This window comes from Giraffa tippelskirchi, chromosome 6, assembly GCF_054371585.1.
Source record: "Giraffa tippelskirchi isolate mGirTip1 chromosome 6, T2T-mGirTip1v1.2.pri, whole genome shotgun sequence".
Taxonomy (NCBI): Eukaryota; Metazoa; Chordata; class Mammalia; order Artiodactyla; family Giraffidae; genus Giraffa; species Giraffa tippelskirchi.
The window spans coordinates 135,116,090-135,139,376 of record NC_137280.1 but is presented as its reverse complement, the minus strand read 5'-3'; the positions used below and the strand labels follow the sequence as shown (position 1 = coordinate 135,139,376).

The following is a 23,287-nucleotide window of genomic DNA, read 5'->3' as shown; positions in this document are numbered from 1 at the left end:
TCTTTCTTTTGGAGAACCAAACTATATTTTTTCTCTTGGGAACTGATGGAGATTTTAGATGGTAGTGGCTGTCTTCTTTTTTTAATACTCATCTGGCGAAGTGAAAAGTTGGCAGTCCTGTGTTCACGCTTTAGTTGCATTGTTCCAAGTAATCTTAGTGCCTCATGAAATGTAACATTTGGTCTAGAGTGAATCAGTGTTTTTGGTGGCCATGGATAAGAGGGAGGTGATAGCACTGAGCTCACTCTGATTTGTTACAGAAAGAAAAATATCTGCTGTTGGAGGAGAAGATCACCACCCTACAGCAGGAGAATGAGGACCTCCACGCCCGAGGCCGCAACCAGATGGTTGTGTCAAGGTAGCTGCTCCCACACCCTGCTCCTCCCATCCCCACCGCTTATTTTTTGTGAATCTCCAGCTGGGAGAGTCTCCAGGAGGCCCAGGCCTGTCTGGGGGAGGAGGTTGGCTCCTCTTTGCTTGGGGGTCAGGAATCCCAAAGGACCAGCTCTGCCGGAAAACAAAAGTAGCAGGACTGAGTAATATCTGTTTGTCCCCATCCCAGCTGAGTGGGCTCCATGGGAAAGCCCAGTTCAGGAAGAAGGAACAGGAAGCTTAGGGTTCAAGAGGCCAAAAGAATGAATGAATCAGTGGTAAGGGGTCCGTCAATGAGAGCTCAGATCATGTGTCAGATGTAATTTGTTGACAACATATTATCTCATCTAATCCTAATCATTATAATGACTCTAAGAGCCGGTCCTGTTAGCATTCCCATTTTACAAATTTGCCCAGAGTGAATACCTGGTGCAGAATCACACTTCTTAGTAGTGGAGCAGATCTGAACCCAGAGCTGAGGGCCACCTTGGTCAACAGCTAGAGTTGCCTTTCCAAGTGGGGCCACCGGGCAGGCTTCCTGGAGGAATGGACTGGTCTTTGCAGTTGCTAGAGGCCCCGAGAGGTGGTCCCCTCAGGCAGCGCTGGCTCTGTGTCCACAGGCAGCTCTCGGAGGACCTGTTTCTTGCCCGTGAGGCCCTGGAGAAGGAGTCGCAATCACGGCGGCAGCTCCAGCAGGAGAAGGAGGAGCTGCTGTACCGGGTCCTCGGGGCTGACGCCTCCCCTGCCTTCCCACTGGCCTCTGTCACCCCCACTGAGGTCTCCTTCCTGGCCACATAGGGCCTGAGCCACCAGGATGCCTGCGGTCACAGCTTCCTCTCAAGGACCAGGTAGAGAAGGCAGCAGGGGCCTCTTGTCCTTTCCCAGGAGGGGATGAGGGCAGGAGTGAAACGGGGAGCCAGGGCGTGTGCCCAGAGAGCCCTGGGGGTTTGGGCCACACAGAATCACCTGGGGGCTGCCTAGGCCCCGAGCAGGCCCGCCCTCCATCGAGCTGGTGCAGGGGACAAGCGAGAGGAACCCTTTTGTTCCCCCCTCCTACCCTTCTCTCTGTCAGGGAGCGCTGAGGCTTTCCCCAGGGGCAACCATGCCACACTGGGCATCTGACCAAGAGGGAACACATCCCTGGTCCTAATTTGTCAGCTTTGCTGCCAGCTCCTCAGTGACCTAACTGGCCCCAGCCACCTCACCCCGCCTGGCCTTTCCTCAGCCTCTAAACCAGTTAGAGCAACTGAACCAGACTGCCCTTGAGTCACTCACTGTTCCATTCTAGACTTGTCTGAAGATCAGACCAGGGGCTGGGGGTCAGCAGGGGAGGGTGGGGGCCACATGCTGTGAATCAAAGTGGGGAGGCATCGGAGTCCCTTACCCACTGGTCAGAGCATCGGGCACACCGCCGGCCCCAGGTCCAGCGTCTGGTCCATCCAAGGGCTAAGGCCAGAGCTACTCCTCCTGGACCAGGCAGGGTTCACTTGCCACCCTCCTGCTCCCTCAGCATCAGCACCATCAGAACTCGGGTGCCCCCTAGTGGATCTAAGTACCCTCAACAGCCAGAGCTGGAACCTCATCCCCGTGCAGATGAGGAAACCAAGGCGGGGAGAGGGACCCAGACCCAGGACTGGGGCTCATCTGTCATCTTAGCATACTTTGTCTTCCTCCTGAAGTCTAGGAGGTCGTGTGTAAGACGTGGTCTTTCTCCTTGCTCTGTTTGCCCCACCCTGTCTAGTCTCTCACTCCTGCCTTCCACCCAGTCCCTTCTAGCACCCTGACCCCAGGCCTGTAGATCCTGGCCCTCAGCTTCCCCATCAATGCAGAGGGGTGGCTGGAATAACTAACCTCGGCAGGCCTGTCCAGTCCTAACCATCTGTGGATTCAAGATTCTTCTCAGGAAGCGTTGGGTCATCTGCAGACAGTAACAATCCTGTCTCTGTATAAGCATTTTGATTAAATGCCTTCACATACACCTCGCTCCCCATCTGTGAAAGATCCTCAAAGCAGATTCTTTCCAAGCTTTAGCAGAGAGCACACTGAGATCTCAAAATCCAGTGGGCCCTGCCTGAGGTCCCCCAGCTCCCGGGGGCCAGCATGTAGGAAAGGTCAACTCATGGGAACAGAGGTTTCCTCCATCAACCCAGACCGCTTTCTTCATTCCCCTCAATCTGGGCTTTGTCCATTTCTCCTGCTAGGTGTTCAGATGTGACTCTGCTTCTCCAAACCTGTGCAAACACATTATCCAGGAGGCTTGGGGACAGCTCTGGATGTGAATGGTCACAACCAAGAAAAGAAGGGGTGGCCAAGTAATTTGGGAAACTCCAAGTTCACTCAAGTTACACAGCTCTGCTGTTGGCTCAGACGGCAAAGAATCCCCCCACAATGCGGGAGACCTGGGTTCAATCCTTGGGCTGGGAAGATCCCCTGGAGGAGGGCATGGCAACCCACTCCAGTATTCTTGCCTGGAGAATCCCATAGAGAGGAGCCTGGCAGACTAGAGTCCATGGGTTTGCAAAGAGTCAGACATGACTGAGCAACTAACCACACAGGTTCAACCAAGTTACACAGCTCTGCAAACTGCAGGACTTCTCAGAGCCTTTAATATGCTAATGTGCATAGCAAACTCACAAGGAAGGAGCAAAGAGTCCAGCATCTCTTAAACATCTTTAACCAAGTTTCTCCCCCAACCTGCGCACTTCAGGCTGCAGAATGCAAATTAGAAAACATTGTTCTAATTGAGAAGGGCCGGGCTGGAGAAGGGGCAGGTTGAGGGAGGTGGGGTTTCCCTCGTGTAGCCTGTGGTGGCTGTGAAGAGGTGAACTGTGGTATTACCTTCACCCTGGGGCAAGCAAGCTATGGAAAATAAAAAGAACACCTGATACTGCACTCATTTGGCCCCTGCTTTCCTGGGAGAGAGAGGAAGTGGGTCTTTACACAAGGCCTCTGCTGGGGGCAGGGTTCCTTGTGGAGTAAGTCCTGGAGCTGAGGGACTCACCAGCAGGTCTGGACTTCTCAGGAACTGGCACCCCATGGGCCCTGGTCTTGCCCAGGCTTGGTGTGGGGGCTGGGGCTGGAGTAAAGTCTGGCTCAAATGCTGCCTGTCAGAATAGGTCAAGGCTTGGAGTGAGGCCCTGAGGCTGAAACAAGACGTGAAAGCACTGATGGGCTGGCAGAGTGTAAGGGTGACTGTGAAGGTTCTTTCTGCTTTTTAGGGAGCACCTCTTCAGCATCAAAACCACCAAGGTTCACACAGTTACCTACCCCTGCTTCTATCCGCTGCTCTACACCTGGATGCCAAGGGTCAGGGTGCAGGGGGACACAAGGACATGGGTGGTAGCTGTCCCTACACCCTGAAGGTTCCTGGCCTGGCAGGTATCAATGGCAGCATCCCTGGCCCAGGTCTTTTCCACACAGAGGGTGTTCCCTGCAGCCTACCTGGCTCTCCTAGCACATCATGTCCACATCACTGTGGGCCTGGCGCTGACATCAGGGGGTGGGCCCAGCTGCAGGGGCAAAATTTTACTATCAGCTGCCCCAGGTGCTATCTCTGACTGGGGCACGGTGGGCGGGTAAGAGGCACAGTGAAAGCAGAGTGACTTGGCCACGGTTACACATCAGTATCAGAGCACCTGAAAGGCCAGGTTTTTATGGACAAAGATAAGCTGTCCAGGTCCCTGGAGAGAAGCTGAGGGCTCCTCCCCTCTGGAGGAGAGGCATAAGGTAACTCGGTACTTCCTGGAATGGGTTTTGTCGCACTCTTCTATACCAAGGTCGCTGAAGCTTAGATGGTGGGTTTAGGGGAGAAATAAGGGTCTGTCATGGAGAGAAGGGGAGAGACATGGTTACACACGTGTTGAACTGATTGCTAGAATGGTTGGAATAAAGATCTGAGTTGGAGCCTGAACTAAATGGCTGAGTATGAGGACGTGGAGCTCACCTTCCCCTACAAACGCACCAGAAACACATCTACGTGTGCAATAAGTCTCTCAGAATACTATCTGGAAACTGGAAGAGTTCCTGTGTAACCAAGGCTACGAAAAGATTCCCGTAGAATCAGGTAGGATGGGAAGAAAAGCACTGGGTCAGCACCTGTGACTGAGAAGGAAAACTGATCACACGAGGGGACACTCATCCTGGGGAGTGAGTGGGTGGAGCCACAGGCTGGACGTTCCAGTCCTAGGGTCCCACACAGAAGGGACAAGCCCTTATGGCTGCCTGGATAACCAGTGGGACTGACAGAAATGCTGGCAGAGCCCAGACTCCACTCATGAGGAGTACACGGGTGGTGGCCTGTCAACAGACAGGGCAGAGAGGTCTGCCCTAGCAACAACCACTTCACCACAATCCCCCATCTGAGCGAACGCCCAGCCCTACTCAGTCCACACCACAGCCTGGCACGGGGTCTAGGACAGCCAGCACAGAATGCTCTGGGAAGAGAGCATCTAGGGATGCAGAGGTGACCTGGGGGCCTGGAGTGTGTGTGGTCCAGGTGGGGCAGCAGTGGCCATTGGTGGCACTTGCTCTAACAGCACCACATAGTATTTTATAAGAGCTGTAAATGGAGTATAATATGTAAAAGTTTTGATTCACTATGTTGTACACTTTTAACATATCGTATACTAACTATACTTCAATTAAAATTATAAAAATGAAACTTTAAAAGAGGAAGACGTTGGTCCCATCCACTGGGACCTCTTCGGTTGGGAACCCCCAATGCAGTGTCCCCTAGGCCAGGGGATTGGTCACCTGACAGGGAAGCAGAACTGGCTGATAGCTGCACAGCTGTACCATCTCACACAATCCTCCCTGAGGACAAAGAAGAGCTCCTCTGGGTCTGGAAGGAGAGAAGGAGCTTGCCCGACTTCTAGCTTCCTGATATTCTACCACTACCTACAAGCAGGAGGTCCCTGGTGGGGACTTGAAATCCCACTTTTTCTCCCATCCCCATTCTCCATGCTCCTTGCTCTCTTATATGGGGTCCTGCACTGAAGACTAAACACCAGTTTTCTAGTTTCAGTTTGTCATCAGTTTGCTGTGCATCTGCAATCTCTTTCCCTCCCTTTCTGATCTTAGTGTCTTCATTTGTACAATGAGGGTACTCACACCAGCTGGTCTCTAAAGGGCCCTTTGTGAAAAACATCACGGAAGTACTGAACTAGAAGTCCAGGTTTCTGATTTGATTCCTAACCTTGCCACCCACTAGCTGTGGGACCTTAAAAAAATCCCTTTCTTCCTGTGAGCCTTGGTTGTTTATCAAGTGGAAGCAATAATCCTACTCTGGCCTATTTTGCAGAGCTGATAAGAAGCAAATGAGATACTGGATATGAGACGCCAGGCCTGTGGGAGGCAAACATTCATCAAACTCTTTCATGGTACTTTGAGCAACACAATCTCAAATCAGATTCTTCGGTACATCATGGTGCAGTGAGTAGGAATTATGAATATCTGGGGACCAGTTTCCTAGAGCAGTGCTACCATTAGAACTTTCTGTACTGGCTTCTGTGTTGCTGAATATGTAACCACTAGTCATATGTAGCTATAGGGCTCTTCAAATGTAGCTAGTGCAACTTGGGAACAGAATTTTAAGCTTTTAGTTAATTTGGATTTAAATAGCCACATCTGTTAAAAGCCTTCTGTATTGGGTGAAGCAGCTCAGAGGTAGACAAATGCATAGATTTCTTAACTTTGGCTGCACAGTAGAGTCACTGAGGTGCTTGTAAGATAACCAATTCCTGGGCCCCACCCCCAGACCAAACCCATTGGAACATGGCTTGAGGTGAAGATTTAGTGCCAGTAGTTTTAAAGTTCCCCAGTTGGGGACTTCCCTAGTGGTCCAGTGGCTAAGACTCCGTGCTCCCAATGCAGGAGCCCAGGTTTGATCTCTGCTCAGGGAACTTGATCCTGCATGCTGCAACTAAGAGTTCACATGCAGTAATGAAGATAGAAAATGCTGTGGGCTGCAACTAGGACCTGGCGCAGCCAAATAATAAATCAATAAAAAGTATTTTTTAAAAAAAGCTCCCCAGGTGACCCTAATGTGCAGCTATATTTGAGACACACTGCTTATCAAATCTTCCTGAAGATTGGAATCACCTATAGGACTTGTTAAGTTTCTAGAATCTGTCCAGACTTAATGGCAGGGGGGTCTAAGAAACTGTTTCTAGCAGCCTCCCAAGTGATGCTGATAGTCATGGTCAAGACCTTCTAGATTGGATCATCATTACTGTTGCGGTTGGAATTGAGTAAGGGAGAGACACTGCTGAGTCTAGAAGAGTCATCTCTTTCCTCTGTTCCACAAAGGTAGACTCTGACTCCCCCATTCTATGTGGAACTAGCCATAAAATCCCAGACTGTCATGAGAAGGACCTTAGAGAACCACTAGTGCAGTCCCCTCATTTTACAGGTGGGTCTAAGAAGAGATACTTAAGGCAGGTTTGAAGGACTTTCTGAGTTGAGGTTCTTGGAGACCCTGACTCCAGGGCACCTGTGAAGATGCAGGTCTTCCCCTGGTGGTCCTCTCCTTCTGCATTCGTGCTGTCCTGGCAGTGGCGAGCCCAGCAGCTGTATTTCCCTGTGTCTGCACCCACGGAGTCTCTCAGCTGAACTGACTGTGCTAGCTTCATTCTAGGGTACCAGCTGGGGTGGGCAGGAGCTGGGCAAGAGCTGAGACACCTAGTGAGCAGCGTTTGTTCAGCTGACAGTCCCCTTCCCTAGCTTTTATCACTCCACCCACCCAGTCTTCCCCTCGTCCCCAGTCAAGCTTGCGGGATTTGTATTGGTCTCTGGCCCTACCCACCATGGCTTGCGAGATCTTAATTTCCCGGCTGGAGATTGAACCCGACACGCACAGTGTCCTAACCACTGGACGGCCAGGAAACTCTCCCCACCCACAGTTTGATCAGCTCTCCTATCCCACTGGCCTCAGTGCAACTTCTAAATGGTCCACCTACCACTCCCCTCCCCACCACCACTACTGACCTTGCCCACACTTTGCAAATGGAATCTCACAAATCCCTTTGCCCTTCTTGGCTTCTTGCTTGTGTCCCTTTGTTCGGGCCAGCAAATGCCCTCTGAGTACCTCCATCTGCCAGAAGAGGCAGAGTCCCAGGAAATCTTATTTTAAGAGACTCAACTGAGAGAGGACAAATCTGAACTCGTTTTTTATATCCCAGCCTCTGCCCAATTTTCTCCTGGACTCAAAGGGGCAACACTGTGGGACCAATTTTGCCTTTATTCCTGCCTTCCCTGTGATGGAATCCTTGACAGAAAGATGTCTCCAGCCTGACATCCACGCATCAACAGGTCATTCTTTTTGGCCTTACCACTGCCACATTTCTCCCTACAGGCAGTATTTGCTGCCTCCAGCAGATACACTGTTGGTGGAATTACCATGTGTACACAGAAACTAGAGAGTAGCCCCAGCTCTCTGGAACTAGAAAAAAGCCCTTGCAGGATATAAAGCCTCAAAAGAAGTCCATGCACCTGTGGTCAATTAATCCATGACAAAGGAGGTAAGATTATACAATGAGGAAAAGATAGTCACTTCAGTAAGTGCTGCTGGTTGCACTGGACAGCTACATGTAAAAGGATGAAATTAGGACATTCTCTAACACCGTACACAAAAATAAACTCAGATGGATTAAAGATCTAAATATAAGACCAAAACTATAAAAAACTCTTAGAGGAAAACATAGGCAGAACACTCTTTGAGATAAATCACAGCAAGATCTTTTTTGATCTGTCTCCTAGAGTAACAGAAAAACAAAAACAAATGGGACCTAATTAAACTCAAAAGCTTTTGCACAGTAAAGGAAAATATAAACAAAATGCAAAGACAACCCACAAGATGGGAGAAAATATTTGCAAACAATGGGACCAACAAGGGATTACTCTCCAAAATTTACAAACAGCTCATGCAGCTCAGTAATGTTATAATTATATTTTTTTAAAAATCAAAAAATGGGAAGAAGATATAAACAGACATTTCTCCAAAGAAGACATATAAATGGCCAAAGAGCACATGAAAAGATGCTCAACATCACTAATTATTAGAGAAATGCAAATCAAAACTATAATGAGAAATCACCTCACACCAGTCAGAATGGCCATCATCAAAAAGTCTACAAACAAATGCTGGAGAGGGTATGGAGAAAAGAGAACCGTTCTACAGTGCTGGTGGGAAGGTAAATTGATGCAGCCACTATGGAAAACAGTATGGAGGTTCCTTAAAAAAACTAAAAATAGAGCTACCATATGATCCAGCAATCCCACTCTTTTTTTTTTTTTAATTTATCTGGCTGCACTGGGTCTTAGTTGTGACATGTGGAACTCTCAGTTGTGGCATGCGGGATCTAGTTCCCTGACCAGGGATCGAACCCAGGCCCCCTGCATTGGGAATGCAGTCTAAGCCACTGGCCCACCAGGGAAGTCCCAGCAATCCCACTCTTGAGCATACATTTAGACAAAATTCTAATCCAAAAAGATACATGTACCCTCAACATTCATAGCAGCAATATTTTCAATAGCCAAGATATGGAAGCACCTAAGTGGCCGTGGACAGAGCAATGGATAAAGAAGATATGAGAGGTAATGGAATATTACTCAGTCAATAAAAGGAATGAAATAATGCCATTTGTACAACACGGATGGATCTGGAGATTATCACACTAGGTGAAGTAAGTCAGATAAAGACAAATATATGATATTGCTTATATGTGGAATCTAAAATAAAAGCTACAAATGAACTTATCTATAAAACTGAAATAAAGTTACAGATACAGAAAATAAACTTAATGTTACTGGGGTTGGGGAGGGATAAATTGGAAGATTGGGATTGACACATACACACTACTATATAAAAATAGATAACTATTGAGGACCTCCTTACAGCAAGAGGAACTCTACTCAATACTCTGTGATGACCTATATGGGAAAAGTCTGAAAAAGAATGGATATATGTATTTGTATAACAGATTCACTCTGCTATACACCTGAAACTTACACAACATTGTAAATCAACTATACTTCAATTTAAAAATTTTTTATGGAGGCTTCTTCATGTAGACATCCTCCATCAACTCAATCTCTAGCCCCTCTCTCCTTCCCAGAGGACACGGGTAGAGCTGAAAGTTCCAAGCTTCTAACCATGGTTTGCTCTTTCTGGTAACCAGCCCTCATCCAGGAGCCCACAAGAGTCACCTCACTAGTCACCTCAAAAGACACTCCTGTCACCTGGGAAATTGAAAGAGCTCTAGGAGCTCTGTGTTGGGAACTGAGGTCAAAGACCAAACATTTTAAGATGCTTCTAGTGTGCCTATCACTTAGGAAATTCCAAGGGTTTTTAGAAGCTGGTGTCAGGAACTGGGGACAGATGTATATATATTTTTTTCTGTTATTTCACTACAGTGTAAAAGGTCTCCCTGGTGTCCATGGTGGGGTTAAGTATCCTGGAAGCTGCACCTAGCCTTGGAGGGAAAGGATGTTGCAATGGTTTGGGGAAGTCTTGGTAGTTTGAAGAGGTTTATTCTGTATTTCTTACATGGAGAACACTTAACAGTTCAGAGAATTTTACCACCCACATTCTGGTTTAATCCTTGCCATAGCCCAAAATAGCACCCAATGAGCATTATGATCCTCTTTTTACAAGAAACTAAGCCTCTGAGAGAACAGCTGGACTCAAAATACTGAAGAGGTGGCCTAGAACAGTGGTCCCCAACCTTTTTGGCCTAGTGACCAGTTTCATGGAAGAAATTTTTTCACAGACTGGGAAGTGGTGGGGGATGGGTTCAGGGTGATTCAAGCACATTACATTTATAGTGCACTTTAATCTAATGATGCTGCCAATCCGACAGGAGGTACTGGTCCACAGCCCAGAGACTGGGGACCCCTGGCCTAGAACACTTAGGTCTGGTATCTGAAAACAAAGGTTCCCTGAGGAGGTATTCTCTTAGCCACTCCAGATAAGCAGAGGTGTGCCTGGACAAGCTGATGGCACATGGCCTTTAAAGCTAGAGGTGCTGGACTTTGAATCTCTGCTCTGCTACACACTAGCTGTATGACCTTGGCCAAGTCACTAAATTTCCCTGAGTCCCATTTTCTAAATTTAGAACCCCTGTTTTATAGAACTATTATGTGTATTAAATAATAAATGTGAAACAGCACAATGCCTGAAATATGATAGAAGTTCAATAAACAGTTATCATGAATAGTTTATTCATTTCTTATTGGTGCTGTAACAAACTCAGTGGCTTAGAATGACATAAATTTATTATCTTATAGTTCTGGAGGTCAAAAGCCTGAAAAGGTTCTCATGGGGCTAAAACTGAGGTGTTAGCAGGGCCTCTTGGAAGATGTTTCTTTGTCTTTTCCAATTTCTAGAGGCTGCCCATATTCCTTGGCTTACACTCCCCTTTTCTCTGTCTTCAGAGCCAGCCTCGTTGGACCAAGTCTTCATCATGGTGCCACCTCTCTGATTCTCTCATGTGAGTCCGTTTGTTACAGAACCAGGTTTGTTTTTTTTTCGGTGAATAGACAGTCAAAACGCTGTGACGCCACTGGAGTTTGAGAACAGGAAGATCAAGTCTCAAATTTGCATCCCCAAAGGCCAGGGGCTCGGAGTGTCTGCAGGGTGAAAAATAAAGAAGCAGCTTGGTCTGAGGCATGGGGAAAGGTTATTCGAAAAAGGTTCAGTAAGTATTATTCCACGCAGGCGTAACTAGGCCACATGTTCTGAACATGGCATTTTCCACCCTCTGATGTCCAAAGGTCACTAACGATTGCCCAGTTGAAAGGTCTGTGGTCCCACCCGGTCTTCACCAGCTCAGCTCAAACTAGACATGACTGATGCCAAGTCCTGGAAAATAACTTGGGCAAACATCTTACCCTTTAGGCTCCATGCTGCTTGGAGAACATGCAAGTCTTAAAACAACCTGGATTAGTGAAGGTAGGTGAAACAGATTTAACTCAAAGTTTCCTTTCTTCCATGTTTAAGGATCCCTGTGATTACACTGGGCCCACCTGAATGAATAACCTAGCATACTCCTTAAGTCAGTTGATTGGCAACCTTAACTCCATCTGTGGGCTTAATGCCTCTGCCATCTGGGGATGAAGATGTGGACATTTTGGGGAGGCCACAGCATATTTTTTAAAACTAATGTTTTAATAGCCAAATCTCTATGGATAGGAGGCTTCAGTGAAATAGAAGCAATGAATCAGTGGGCAGGATAAAAGAGGGGTCAGGAACACTGGCTGGTTCTTTGATTGCCCGAATTGAGAAGATCTTGTCAGGGCAACCAGCTGGGGGTATCTCTAGGACTTGGGTCTGAAACCCTATTTTGTCTGGAGTTGAGATCTGACCCTTTTCAAATCTGACCCATTTGAAAAGACCCTGATGCTGGGAAAGATTGAAGGCAGGAGGAGAAGGGGACAACAGAGGAAGAGATGGTTGGTTGGCATCACTGACCCAATGGGCATGAGTTTGAGTAAACTCTGTGAGTTGGTGATGGACAGGGAGGCCTGGCCTGCTGCAGTCCATGGGGTCACAAACAGTTGGACACTACTGAGCGACTGAACTGAACTGACTGAAATCTGACCACTGGCTGGGTTAGAGCAGCCCCCAGAGCTGGGGCTGTCCTGACCAGATTCAGCCAGGACCCAGAGCAAGCCCTGATTACAGGGTGGCGGCAACCACTTCACTAGCAGAGGTCCCACCTCCCAGGATGGAGATTCTTAGATGCTACCTCTTTGTATTCCTCATCTTGCTATCTCTGGACCTCAATTTTTGTACTTATAAAATGAAGAGGTTGGACTAAACCAAGATTTTCAAGTTTAAAAAGCAAGCCAATGAACAGACACACTCTAGATAACAGAACCTTCTCTAGATATGTTAGAAAAAAAAGGACTTTTCTGATTGAAGAATTTGGGGGTGCTGTAGACTCACCCAACCAGCTTTTCAAACACTACTCTCCCCATCTCTTGTCCTGACCCCAAAGTAGGCAGTAAGGCAATAGAATGAATTCCTTCAAGCATAGTTTTTACATTTCTGGTCTGGATGAGCTCTTAAGGATTATTCTCAGTGCCCATGTTCTAAATGTATGACCATGTCACCTCCAGTACCCCATCCTCCAACTCCTTCTCCTTCAGATAAACCCTCCAGTCTCAACCATTTATCTTTTCTTAAACTTCTGCCTTCTTATCAAGAGGGTGCCTGCCCTTCCCTTCCATCTGAGGCTCTCTGAAAAGCATCTGATAGCACCACATGGGAATATCTAGTGCCAATGACCAGACAGATCTGGGAGAGGACATCTGGGATGATGCCAGCTCTCTAAATCCTATTTTAGTCACAGTTATTCTCTCATAGAGATTGTTACAGCTCTAGCATCTTCCTGGTAAGGTTGGAAGCAGAGAGATAGAGGAACGTCTCCCTGGGGACTCAGCCTCCCCTGAGGATTTACTGACTGTCAGGTTCTGAGCTAGAAATCCTTCAGGCTGTACCCCTGATGGAGCCCTACAACTGTTGATCTCTGTGAGAAAAATCATAGATTCTTAGAGAGGGGCTTCCTTGGTGGATCAGATGGTAAAGAATCTGCCTGTAATGCAGGAGACCCGGGTTCAATCCCTGGGTTGGGAAGATCCCCTGGAGAAGGGAATGGCTATCCACTCCAGTGTTCTCGCCTAGAGAAATCCATGGACAGAGGAGCCCGGCAGGCTATAGTCCATGGAGTTGCAAAGAGTTGGACATGACTTAGCAACTAATAGAGTCAGAGAATCTAGAAATAAACACTTATTTTATCTAGAAATAAAATAAGTCTAGTCTAAAATTCTAGACTCTTAGAATTACATAATCTTGGTATGATCAAGTATAATCAGATTTCTTTAAATTAATACTACTACCACTTATTGAGTGTTTACGTGTTAGGCTTCAGGCCAGATGTTTGTATCAATTCAGTTCAGTCACTCAGTTGTGTCTGACTCTTTGCAACACCATGAACTGCAGCATACCACGCTTCTCTGTCCATTACCAACTCCTGGAGTTTACTCAAGCTCATGTCCATTGAGTCAGTGATGCCACCCAACCATCTCTTCCTCTGTCGCCCCCTTCTCCTCCCGCCTTCAATCATTCCCAGCATCAGGGTCTTTTCCAATGAGTCAGTTCTTTGCATCAGATGGCCAAGATATTGGAGTTTCAGCTTCAGCATCAGTCCTTCCAATGAATATTCAGGACTGATTTCCTTTAGGATGGACTGGTTGGATCTCCTTGCAGTCCAAGGGACTCTCAAGATTGTCTTCTCCAACACCACAATTCAAAAGCATCAATTCTTCGTCGCTCAGCTTTATTTATATGACCAACCTAGATAGCATATTTAAAAGCAGAGACGTTACTTTGCCAACAAAGGTCCATCTAGTCAAAGCTTTGGTTTTTCTAGCAGTCACGTATGGATGTGAGAGTTGGACTATGAAGAAAGCTGAGCGCTGAAGAAAGATGTTTGTGTACATTACATCAATTAATCATTGAAAATACCCTATAATTTTATGATTAACTGTTACCCCCCCTCTACTCCTGAATAAACTGAGCCTTGGTTTTGTAAAATCTTGCCAGTGATCACAGGAGCCGGGTTTTATTCTGTCAGATTTCAGAGTTCCACACACTGAACCACAGGTGAACCCCAGATTACCAGACTTCATAGTTTCTGACTTTCAAACCAGATAGGCTTGTTGGGTCTGGAAGAGACATGGGAGATAATGCACACAGTCCGTCCTTGTCATTATGAAATAAGGAAGCTGAGCTCAAAGAGGTGACAGGACCCAGCACAGACAGTGGGGCACAGACAGTGAAGGAGGAGCTGGGCTGAGTGCTCTGTTCCAGCGTCACTCCAGTGCTGTCAACAGACACTCCTGGGAAAGAAGAGGCGAGGTTGGGGGAGGCAGGGAGTCCTCAAGAGTCCCTGGGGAGGAAAGAGATTTGCTGAGATGGAAGAAGTCGTCCATACCTGACATGACTCAGAGGAGCAGACACCAGGACAGGAAGCAAGAGGCTCTGAGGTCCATGGTGGAGCCACCTGGAACTGAAATGCTGATGCAGCTGTGGGCCTGCAGGGGAGAGATGGCACCAGCAAGGTGTGATTAGGGAAGTGAGAGGGATCCCTGGGAACAGGAGGGGAGGAGAGGGCTAATTTCAAAGGCAAATCAAAGTTATGGTTCCTCCAGTAGGCTCCACACGCAATTATTTTCTCTGGGTTCCCCCTGCTAAGGTGAATGGAGCTGTTTGGAGCCTGGCTCAGTGAAAAACAGCCCTGCAGCTCTGCAAGGTGGGTCCCCAAGGGCAGACAGGTGGACCTAGGAGGCAGCTGGAGGGGCCACTGCAGGTCACTGGAGGGTCATGAGGGGGTCTGAAGGACAGGAATATTTGAGGACAAAAAAAATGTGTGTGGCTAGTTTGACTGGACTTAGAGCAGGCAGACCAGCAGGGTCTGGCTACTGCCTTGGTGCCAGATCTCCTGCTGCCTGCCTCAAGAGAGCCAGTGACCTGAGAATAGTTTTAAGATTTTAAAATGGTTAGAGAAAATATTTGATGACACATGAAAATATGTGAAATTCACATTTTAGTGTCCATAAATAAAGTCGTATTTGAAAACGGCCATACTCATTCTTGTATGTACTGTCCAGGGCTGCATTTGCACTTACGACAGCAGCCCACAGAGCCTAAAATATTTACTGCTACCTCTGGGCTTCTCTGGTAGCTCCAACAGTAAAAGAATCCACCTGCAATGCAGGAGACCTGGGTTTGATCCCTGGGTTGGGAAGATCCCCTGGAGAAGGGAACAGCTACCCACTCCAGTGTTCTTACAGGGAGAATTCCATGGACAGAGGAGCCTGACAGTCTATAGTCCATGGGTTGCAATGAGTCGGACATGACTGAGAGACTTTCACTTCACTTTACTGACAGGAAAACTTTGTCAGCCCTTGCTCTAAAGGTATTTGCAGCAACATGGATGGAGCTAGAGATTATCATACTAAGTGAAGTAAGTCAGACAGAGAAAGACAAATATCATATGATATCACTTATATGTGAAATCTAAAAAAAAAAAAAAAGCTCAATACAAATGAATTTATTTACAAAGACTCACAGACTTAGAAAACAAATTTATGGCTACCAAAGGGCAAAGGTGGGGCAAGGGATAAATTAGGAGTTTGAGATTATACATACCACAGTGTACTGTATATAAAATACATAAGCATCAAGGACCTACTGTTTAGCACAGGGTGCATATATGCTCAGTTGCTCAGTCCTGTATGATTCTGTGACTCCATGGACTCCATGGACTCTGTGACTCCATAGCCCACCAGGCTCCTCCCCTGTCCATGGGATTTCCCAGCAAGAATGCTGGAGTAGGTTGCCATTTCCTCCTGCAGGGGACCTTCCCGATCCAGGGATCAAATCCACATCTCCTGCAGCTCCTGCATTGGCAGGAGAATTCTTTACCACTTGAACCACCTGGGAAGCCCAAAGCACAGGGAATTCTACTCAGTATATAATACTTTGTAATAACCTAAATGGGAAAAGAATCTGTAAAAAAAAAAATAGTATATGAATATGTATAACTGAATCACTTTGCTGTACACCTGAAACTATACAACACTGTAAATCAACTATACTTCAACATAAAAATGAAGTATAGTATTTCTATAAACGACTGTAACTTGAGACTTCCCTGGTAGTCCAGTGGTTAAGACTCTGCATTTCCATTGCAGGGGACAAAGCTTTGATCCCTTGTTGGGGAACAAAGATCCCACATGCCACACAGCGTGGCCAAAAAATAAATACTGATAAATAAATAAATAATTTTAAATAGTTTCAGTAAATAATAGGCAAATAAAATTTATTCTAAAAAAAAAAAATTACTGATGAGGTTCCATTTGACCAGCCCCTCCCCTAAAACATAGCCTCTTCCCCCAATAAATGGCCCCCACTCCTTGCCTCTGAGGTAATTTATTAACTTGGTGTGTGTTTTTCCAGATTTTGTTTCTGCATTTATATAAGTACATGTGTATCCACAGAAAGATACAGGATTGTTTCATGAGTTCTTTTGTTTTCTGTATGTGGTTTTACACTGTAGATGTTTTTCTTAAACTTGCTTTTTCTTTTTTTTAACTCAACAATGAGCAGTAGCCCCCAGTATAGACTTGTCTCTATCCTTTTAAAGTGCTACAGAGTGTCTGATGCCTTGTTTCTACCACCATTCATCTGTTACCTTAGCAAGGGAGGTTAACCGGGCTGTTTCAATAGCAGTTGTTTCCATTTTTTTGCTACAGGAAACCATGCTGCAGTGAGCAGGAATTAGCATTTCAAGGCTCACATAGCTACATTTACTCCAAGAAAATGTTTGTTAAGTGAAAAGAATGTATTGAACACAGGTATGTCATGGATGGGTTTTCATTCATGTATGTTTGTGACCTACATGAACACAAACCATGCAAATCTTTCTAAACGGAGCCTGGTGGGGCCCTTACTCTCCTGCAAAGTTTGGTCAGCATCCTAACTGTGGTTTGTGAGCTGGTAGAAACCCTCCTGTCTCTTGGTTGACAGTCATTCTTGGAAGGAGGGAAGTAGTGTGTAGAGGGAGGAGGTAGCAGAGCATGGGGGTCTGAGGGGCTTGGGGTCTGGTTCTCACTTTGCCACTTTCTGTGTGACCTTGAGGAGCCTCTTCCCTTTGGGCCTCAGTTTCCCCGTCAGTTCCAAGAGGGCGACAGACACCTAGAGCGCCATCCTCCCAGGGCTTCAGTACCCTCTGTTCAGTGACTGAGTCCTGCGAGGAGGGGCAGGGCTCTGAGAGGGGACAGTTTAGCTCCCAGTTTCACAGGCACGGTGCTCTTCATAGAGGTGCTAGATGCTGGGCAAGTCACTACTTCATACTCAAGCTTTCACTGACCATGCCCTAGGGCAGCAATTTCACCAGGAGAGCAGCCATGTGTCCCAGATAGTGAGCGTGGGGGAACCACTCAAGGCGGGTGGAACCAGACGCCTAGGACTTTTAAGGTTATTTGCTTTTTAATTTAAAGACTATGCTCTAGAGACTTCCCTGGTGGTCCAGTGGTTAAGAATCCGCCTTCCAGTGCACGGCAGGAGGGTTCGATCCCTGGTTGGGGAACTGAGCTCCACATGCCTCAGGGCAACTTAAAAAAAAAACAGACTGTGCTCTAAAGCACTGTACTATGCAGCCTTTTCTAATTATGGTGGCTTTCAAGCCTGCCCTTCTTACCATGACCCCAGCTTTGCTGTGACTTTCTCCTTAGGGGTTAAAGGAATCTCTTAGTTCAGCTTTACTGTGGGGTGATGAGCTGTCTGGAGGGTCCATGGTACACTCTCCAGTCAAAGAAGCCTTCTGAAGACGTAGCTGTTGTTGTTGTTGAGTCACTCAGTTGAAAAGCTGGCTTTAAGAAAAGCTGCTTAAACTCAACATTCAAAAAACCAAGATCATGGCATCCGGTCCCATCACTTCAAGGCAAATAGATGGGGCTGGGGAGGGAAAGGAAGTGAAGACCTAGATGTGGTGTCAAACCTAAAAGAAGTGAGTTTGTTTATGAGACTCAAGAGACACCGTGAGAGAACCTGAGTTCAAATCTGAGTTTGGGCACTAACTAGCTGTGTTATGTGACTAAGTCACAGAGCTTCCTAGGGTCCCAGGTTCCATGTCCATTAGATGGGATTATAGCGCCTGCTCTGTCTGCCTCAGCTGTGCTGAGATAATGGAGGCAAACATGTTTCTTAATGTATGAAATACAAGTAATGATTCTAAATTTCAGAGGTTTCTCTTGACAGTGTACACTGATTTCCTCTAAATGGAGGGTAATTTGGTAATATTTATCAGAAGCCTCAAAAAATATTCATTACTCTTTTTATTTGGAATTCAAGTTTTAGAAAATAATCTCAAAAGTGTGCTGAAAAGAACAGAATCAACCTAAACATTCAACATTAGGCAATTAGATAAGTAAATTATATTATCATCATGGAAAGGAATTTGATCCAGCTACTTAAATGTTTTGAATAACTATTCAATCACATGAGAAAATGTTCAAAATAAAGATTTATGGAGAATAAAATAATATTTGGGAGACTTTCCTGGTGGTCCACCAGTTAAGACTTTGCAGAGGGTTAGGGTTCTATTCCTGGTGAGGGAAATAGGATCCCACAGGCTTCATGGCACAGCTAAAAATAAATAAATAAATACGACTTTAAAAAACAAGTTACTTGTGAAAAAAATAAAAATCAACTTATTGAAAAGTACTAATATTTGTAACATGTTACAATTTTTTGCAAAGAAAAGTCTATGTGTGGCACATAGTTCAGTTCAGTTCAGTCGCTCAGTTGTGTCCGATTCTTTGTGACCCCATGGACTGCAGCACACCAGGCTTCCCTGTCCATCACCAACTCCCAGAGTTTACTCAAACTCATGTCCATTGAGTCAGTGACACCATCCAACCATCTCATCCTCTGTCGTCCCCTTCTCCTCCTGCCCTCAATCTTTCCCGCATCAGGGTCTTTTCAAATGAGTCAGCTCTTTGCATCAGGTGGCCAAAGTAATGGAGTTTCAGCTTCAACATCAGTCCTTCCAATGAATATTCAGGACTGATTTCCTTTAGGATAAACCGGCTGGATCTCCTTGCAGTCCAAGGGACTCTCCAGAATCTTCTCCAACACCACAGTTCAAAAGCATCAAATTCTTCACCTTTCAGCTTTCTTTATAGTCCAACTCTCACATCCATACATGACTCCTGGAAAAACCATATCCTTGACTAGACAGATCTTTGTTGGCAAAGTAATGTCTCTGCTTTTTAATATGTTGTCTAGGTTGGTCATAACTTTTATTCCAAGGAGTAAGTGTCTTTTAATTTCATGGCTGCAGTCACCATCTGCAGTGATTTTGCAGCCCCCAAAAGTAAAGTCTGCCACTGTTTCCCCATCTATTTGCCATGAAGTGATGGGACCAGATGCCATGATCTTAATTTTCTGAATGTTGAGCTTTAAGCCAACTTTTTCACTCTCCTCTTTCACCTTCATCAAGAGGCTCTTGAGTTCTTCTTCGCTTTCTGCCATAAGGGTGGTGTCATCTGCATATCTGAGGTTATTGATATTTCTCCCGGCAGTCTTGATTCTCGCTTCTGCTTCATCCAGCCCAGCGTTTCTCATGATGTGCTCTGCATATCAGTTAAACAAACAGGGTGACAATATGCAGCCTTGATGTACTCCTTTTCTGAGTTGGAACCAGTCTGTTGTTCCATGTCCAGTTCTAACTGTTGCTTCCTGACCTGCATACAGATTTCTCAAGAAGCAGGTCAGGTGGTCTAGTATTCCCATCTCTTTCAGAATTTTCCACAGTTTATTGTGATCCACACAGTCAAAGGCTTTGGCATAGTCAATAAAGCGGAAGTAGATGTTTTTCTGGAACTCTCTTGCTTTTTCGATGATCCAGTGGATGTTGGCAATTTGATCTCTGGTTCCTCTGCCTTTTCTAAAATGAGCTTGAACATCTGGAAGTTCATGGTTCACCTATTGTTGAAGCCTGGGTTGGAGAATTTTGAGCATTACTTGCATGTGAGATGAGTGAAATTGTGTGGTAGTTTGAGCATTCTTTGGCATTGCCTTTCTTTGGGATTGGAATGAAAACTGACCTTTTCCAGTCCTGTGGCCACTGCTGAGTTTTCCAAATTTGCTGGCATATCGAGTGCAGCACTTTCACAGCATCATCTTTTAGGATTTGAAATAGCTCAACTGGAGTTCCATCCCCTCCACTAGCTTTGTTCATAGTGATGCTTCCTAAGGCCCACTTGACTTCACATTCCAAGATGTCTGGCTCTAGGTGAGTGATCACACCATCATGATAATCTGGGTTGTGAAGATCTTTTTTGTACCGTTCTTCTGTGTATTCTTGCCACCTCTTCTTAATATCTTCTGCTTCTGTTAGGTCCATACCATTTCTGTCCTTTATTGAGCCCACCTTTGCATGAAATGTTCCCTTGGTATCTCCAATTTTCTTGAAGAGATCTCTAGTCTTTCCCATTCTATTGTTTTCCTCTATTTCTTTGCACTGACCACTGAGGAAGGCTTTCTTATCTCTCCTTGCTATTCTTTGGAACTCTGTAGTCAAATGGGTATATCTTTCCTTTTCTCCTTTGCTTTTTGCTTCTCTGCTTTTCACAGTTATTTGTAAGGCCTCCTCAGACAGCGATTTTGCTTTTTTGCAATTCTTTTTCTTGGGGATAGTCTTGATCCCTGTCTCCTGTACAATGTCACGAACCTCCGTCCATAGTTCATCAAGCACTCTGTCTATCAGATCTAGTCCCTTAAATCTATTTCTCACTTCTACTGTATTATCATAAGGGATTTGATTTAGGTCATACCTGAATGGTCTAGTGGTTTTCCCTACTTTCTTCAATTTAAGCCTGAATTTGGCAATAAGGAGTTCTCGATCTGAGCCATAGTCATCTCCTGGTCTTGTTTTTGCTGACTGTATAGAGCTTCTCCATCTTTGGTTGCAAAGAATATAAGCAATCTGTTTTTTGATATTGATCATATGGTGATGTCCATATGTAGAGTCTTCTCTTGTGTTGTTGGAAGAGGGTGTTTGCTATGACCAATGGGTTCTCTTGGCAAAACTCTATTAGCCTTTGCCCTGCTTCATTCTGTAGTCTAAGGCCAAATTTGCCTGTTACTCCAGGTGTTTCTTGACTTCCCACTCTTGCATTCCAGTTCCCTGTAATGAAAAGGACGTCTTTTTTGGGTGTTAGTTCTAAAAGTTCTTGTAGGTCTTTGTAGAACCGTTCAACTTCAGTTTCTTCAGCATTACTGTTTGGGGCATAGACTTGGATTACCATGATATTGAATGGTTTGCCTTGGAAATGAACAGAGATCATTCTGTCGTTTTTGAGACTTCATCCAAGTACTGCATTTCAGACTCTTGCTGACTATGATGTCTACTCCATTTCTTCTAAGGGATTCTTGCCCACAGTAGTAGATATAATGGTCATCTGAGTTAAATTCGTCCATTTTAGTTCGCTGATTCCTAAAATGTCAATGTTCACTCTTGCCATCTCCTGTCTGACCACTTCCAATTTGCCTTGATTCATGGACCTAACATTCCAGGTTCCTATGCAACATTGCTCTTTACAGCATCAGACCTTGCTTCAATCACCAGTTAAATTCACAACTGGTGCTGTTTTTGCTTTGGCTCTGTCTCTTCATTCTTTCTCAAGTTATTCCTCCATTCTTCTCCAGTAGCATATTGGGCACCTACCGACCTGGGGAGTTCATCTTTCAGTGTCCTATCTTTTTGCCTTTTCATACTGTTCATGGGGTTCTCAAGGCAGAATAGTGAAGTGGTTTGCCATTCCCTTCTCCAGTGGCACGTAAGTTTTCCATAAGTGTTGCTATTATTGCTGTTGTTGTTATGATAAAGAATGATGTGATGATGTAGGCTATCTTTGGATTGTAAAATCACGGCTTTAATTTTTTTTTCATCTTTTGATTATCTATAATGAACACCCATTATTTTTATAATGAGAAACAAAACAATGAGAAAAGTGGGTCTGTGATTTTTAAGCCTGTCTTCCTTTAGTACACTGCTTTCCCATCTCTTTATCCTCTAAGTGACCTGCCTGCCTAAAACTAATTGTCCTCGTAAGACCCCAGAGCAGAAAACAATCTGCATTGTGCCAAGTGAAACTCCTTATGTGCTCTTCCTTAGACAGAAGTGACCCTCAATTCTTATGGAGAAATGCCAGGCACTGAAACAGGCCTTTAGAGGAGTGGTGGAGGAAAAAGGGTCTTCCTGCTGGCCATGTGAGCAGTCTGGGGCCCCTTTCTCAAATGAATTTAAAGTGAGAGCTGGGGGGACCTCCGTGGTGTTCCAGTGGTTAAGACTCTGTGCTTTCAATGCAGGGGGCACCGGTTTGATCCCTGGTCAGGGAACTAATATCCCACATGCAGTGCAGTGTGGCCTAAAAATATAAATAAAAAATAATAAGATAGACCCAGAAATTCTCTGGTGGTCCAGTAGTTAGGACTCCACACTTCCACCCCTGAGAGCCCAAGTCAAATCCCTGGTCGGGGAACTAGGACCCCACAAGCCATGTAGTAGGGCCAAAAATTTTTTTAAAAATAAAATGAGTCCCATCTCTGGGACCACCCAACGATGGGTAACCTCTCTGGATGGAGGCCGGTAGAACTAGGAACTGCCAGTAGGTGGCAGTGTCTGACTGTCTCAAGCTTCCCCAGGGGGCGTGCATGCCTGTATTCCTTCAGTCAGTGTCTGGAGTCGGTGGCCACGCCCTCCTACAGGGGGTCTTCACCACCCAGGGATTGAACCTGCATCTCTTACCTCTCCTGCATCGGCAGGCGAGTTCTTTACAACTAGCGTCACCAACCAGATCTTGAACTTGTCTCATCTTAAATCAGAGAAACCACAGTGCAGCGAAGGGAAATGAGAAAGTCTGGAATCCCAGTCCCTTGTTCTGACCCGTGTCACAACACCACACTGTCTCTTAACACTTTTGGAAGGGCCACTCCGTGGAGGAGCGGGCTTGGGTCAGTGCCAAAGAGATGAAGTCATCTTAGCCTGCCCGTTCTCCCTAACACAGACATCCTTTGTTTGTCTCCTTTCAGGCTTTGGTTCCACCAGCCAGTGAGGCTGTGTGACGTGTGCTATCCCACAGTCCCTGGATGTTTAGGTTGTTTCCTTTTTTTGCAGTTAAGAAACACACTGTTGGCCCTAAAAAAGCTTTCTCTGTATTTCAAACTATTTTCTTTGGACTAAAATTTCTTAGGATTAATTCCCAGAAATGAGATGATCGGATCAAAAAAAAAGAATGATATATTGGACTTTTTTCTGTAGCTCCTGGAATAAGGCCCTGGGCT

General features: G+C 45.7%; 1 protein-coding gene across 8 annotated transcripts in view; it reads left to right on the top strand.

The window, feature by feature from the left end:
* The window catches only part of CCDC69 (coiled-coil domain containing 69), a 50,320-nt gene extending 31,718 nt beyond the window's left edge, over positions 1–18,602 (top strand). For 2 of the 8 annotated variants that reach the window (XR_014055553.1, XM_081495976.1), the window contains exons 8-10: positions 261–358; positions 993–1,220; positions 2,574–3,264. Coding sequence is in view for 3 of the 8 variants with exons in the window: in XM_081495976.1 (XP_081352102.1) it covers positions 261–358; positions 993–1,177 (283 nt within the window). In the remaining 5 variants the exon portion in view is untranslated. Of the gene's footprint in view, positions 1–260; positions 359–992; positions 3,265–5,671; positions 5,803–10,803; positions 10,860–11,266; positions 11,321–16,689 lie in introns of those variants that run through there. The other 6 variants (XM_081495978.1, XM_081495977.1, XR_014055556.1 and 3 more) reach the window with 5 other exon arrangements.
* Positions 18,603–23,287: the final 4,685 nt, after the last annotated feature.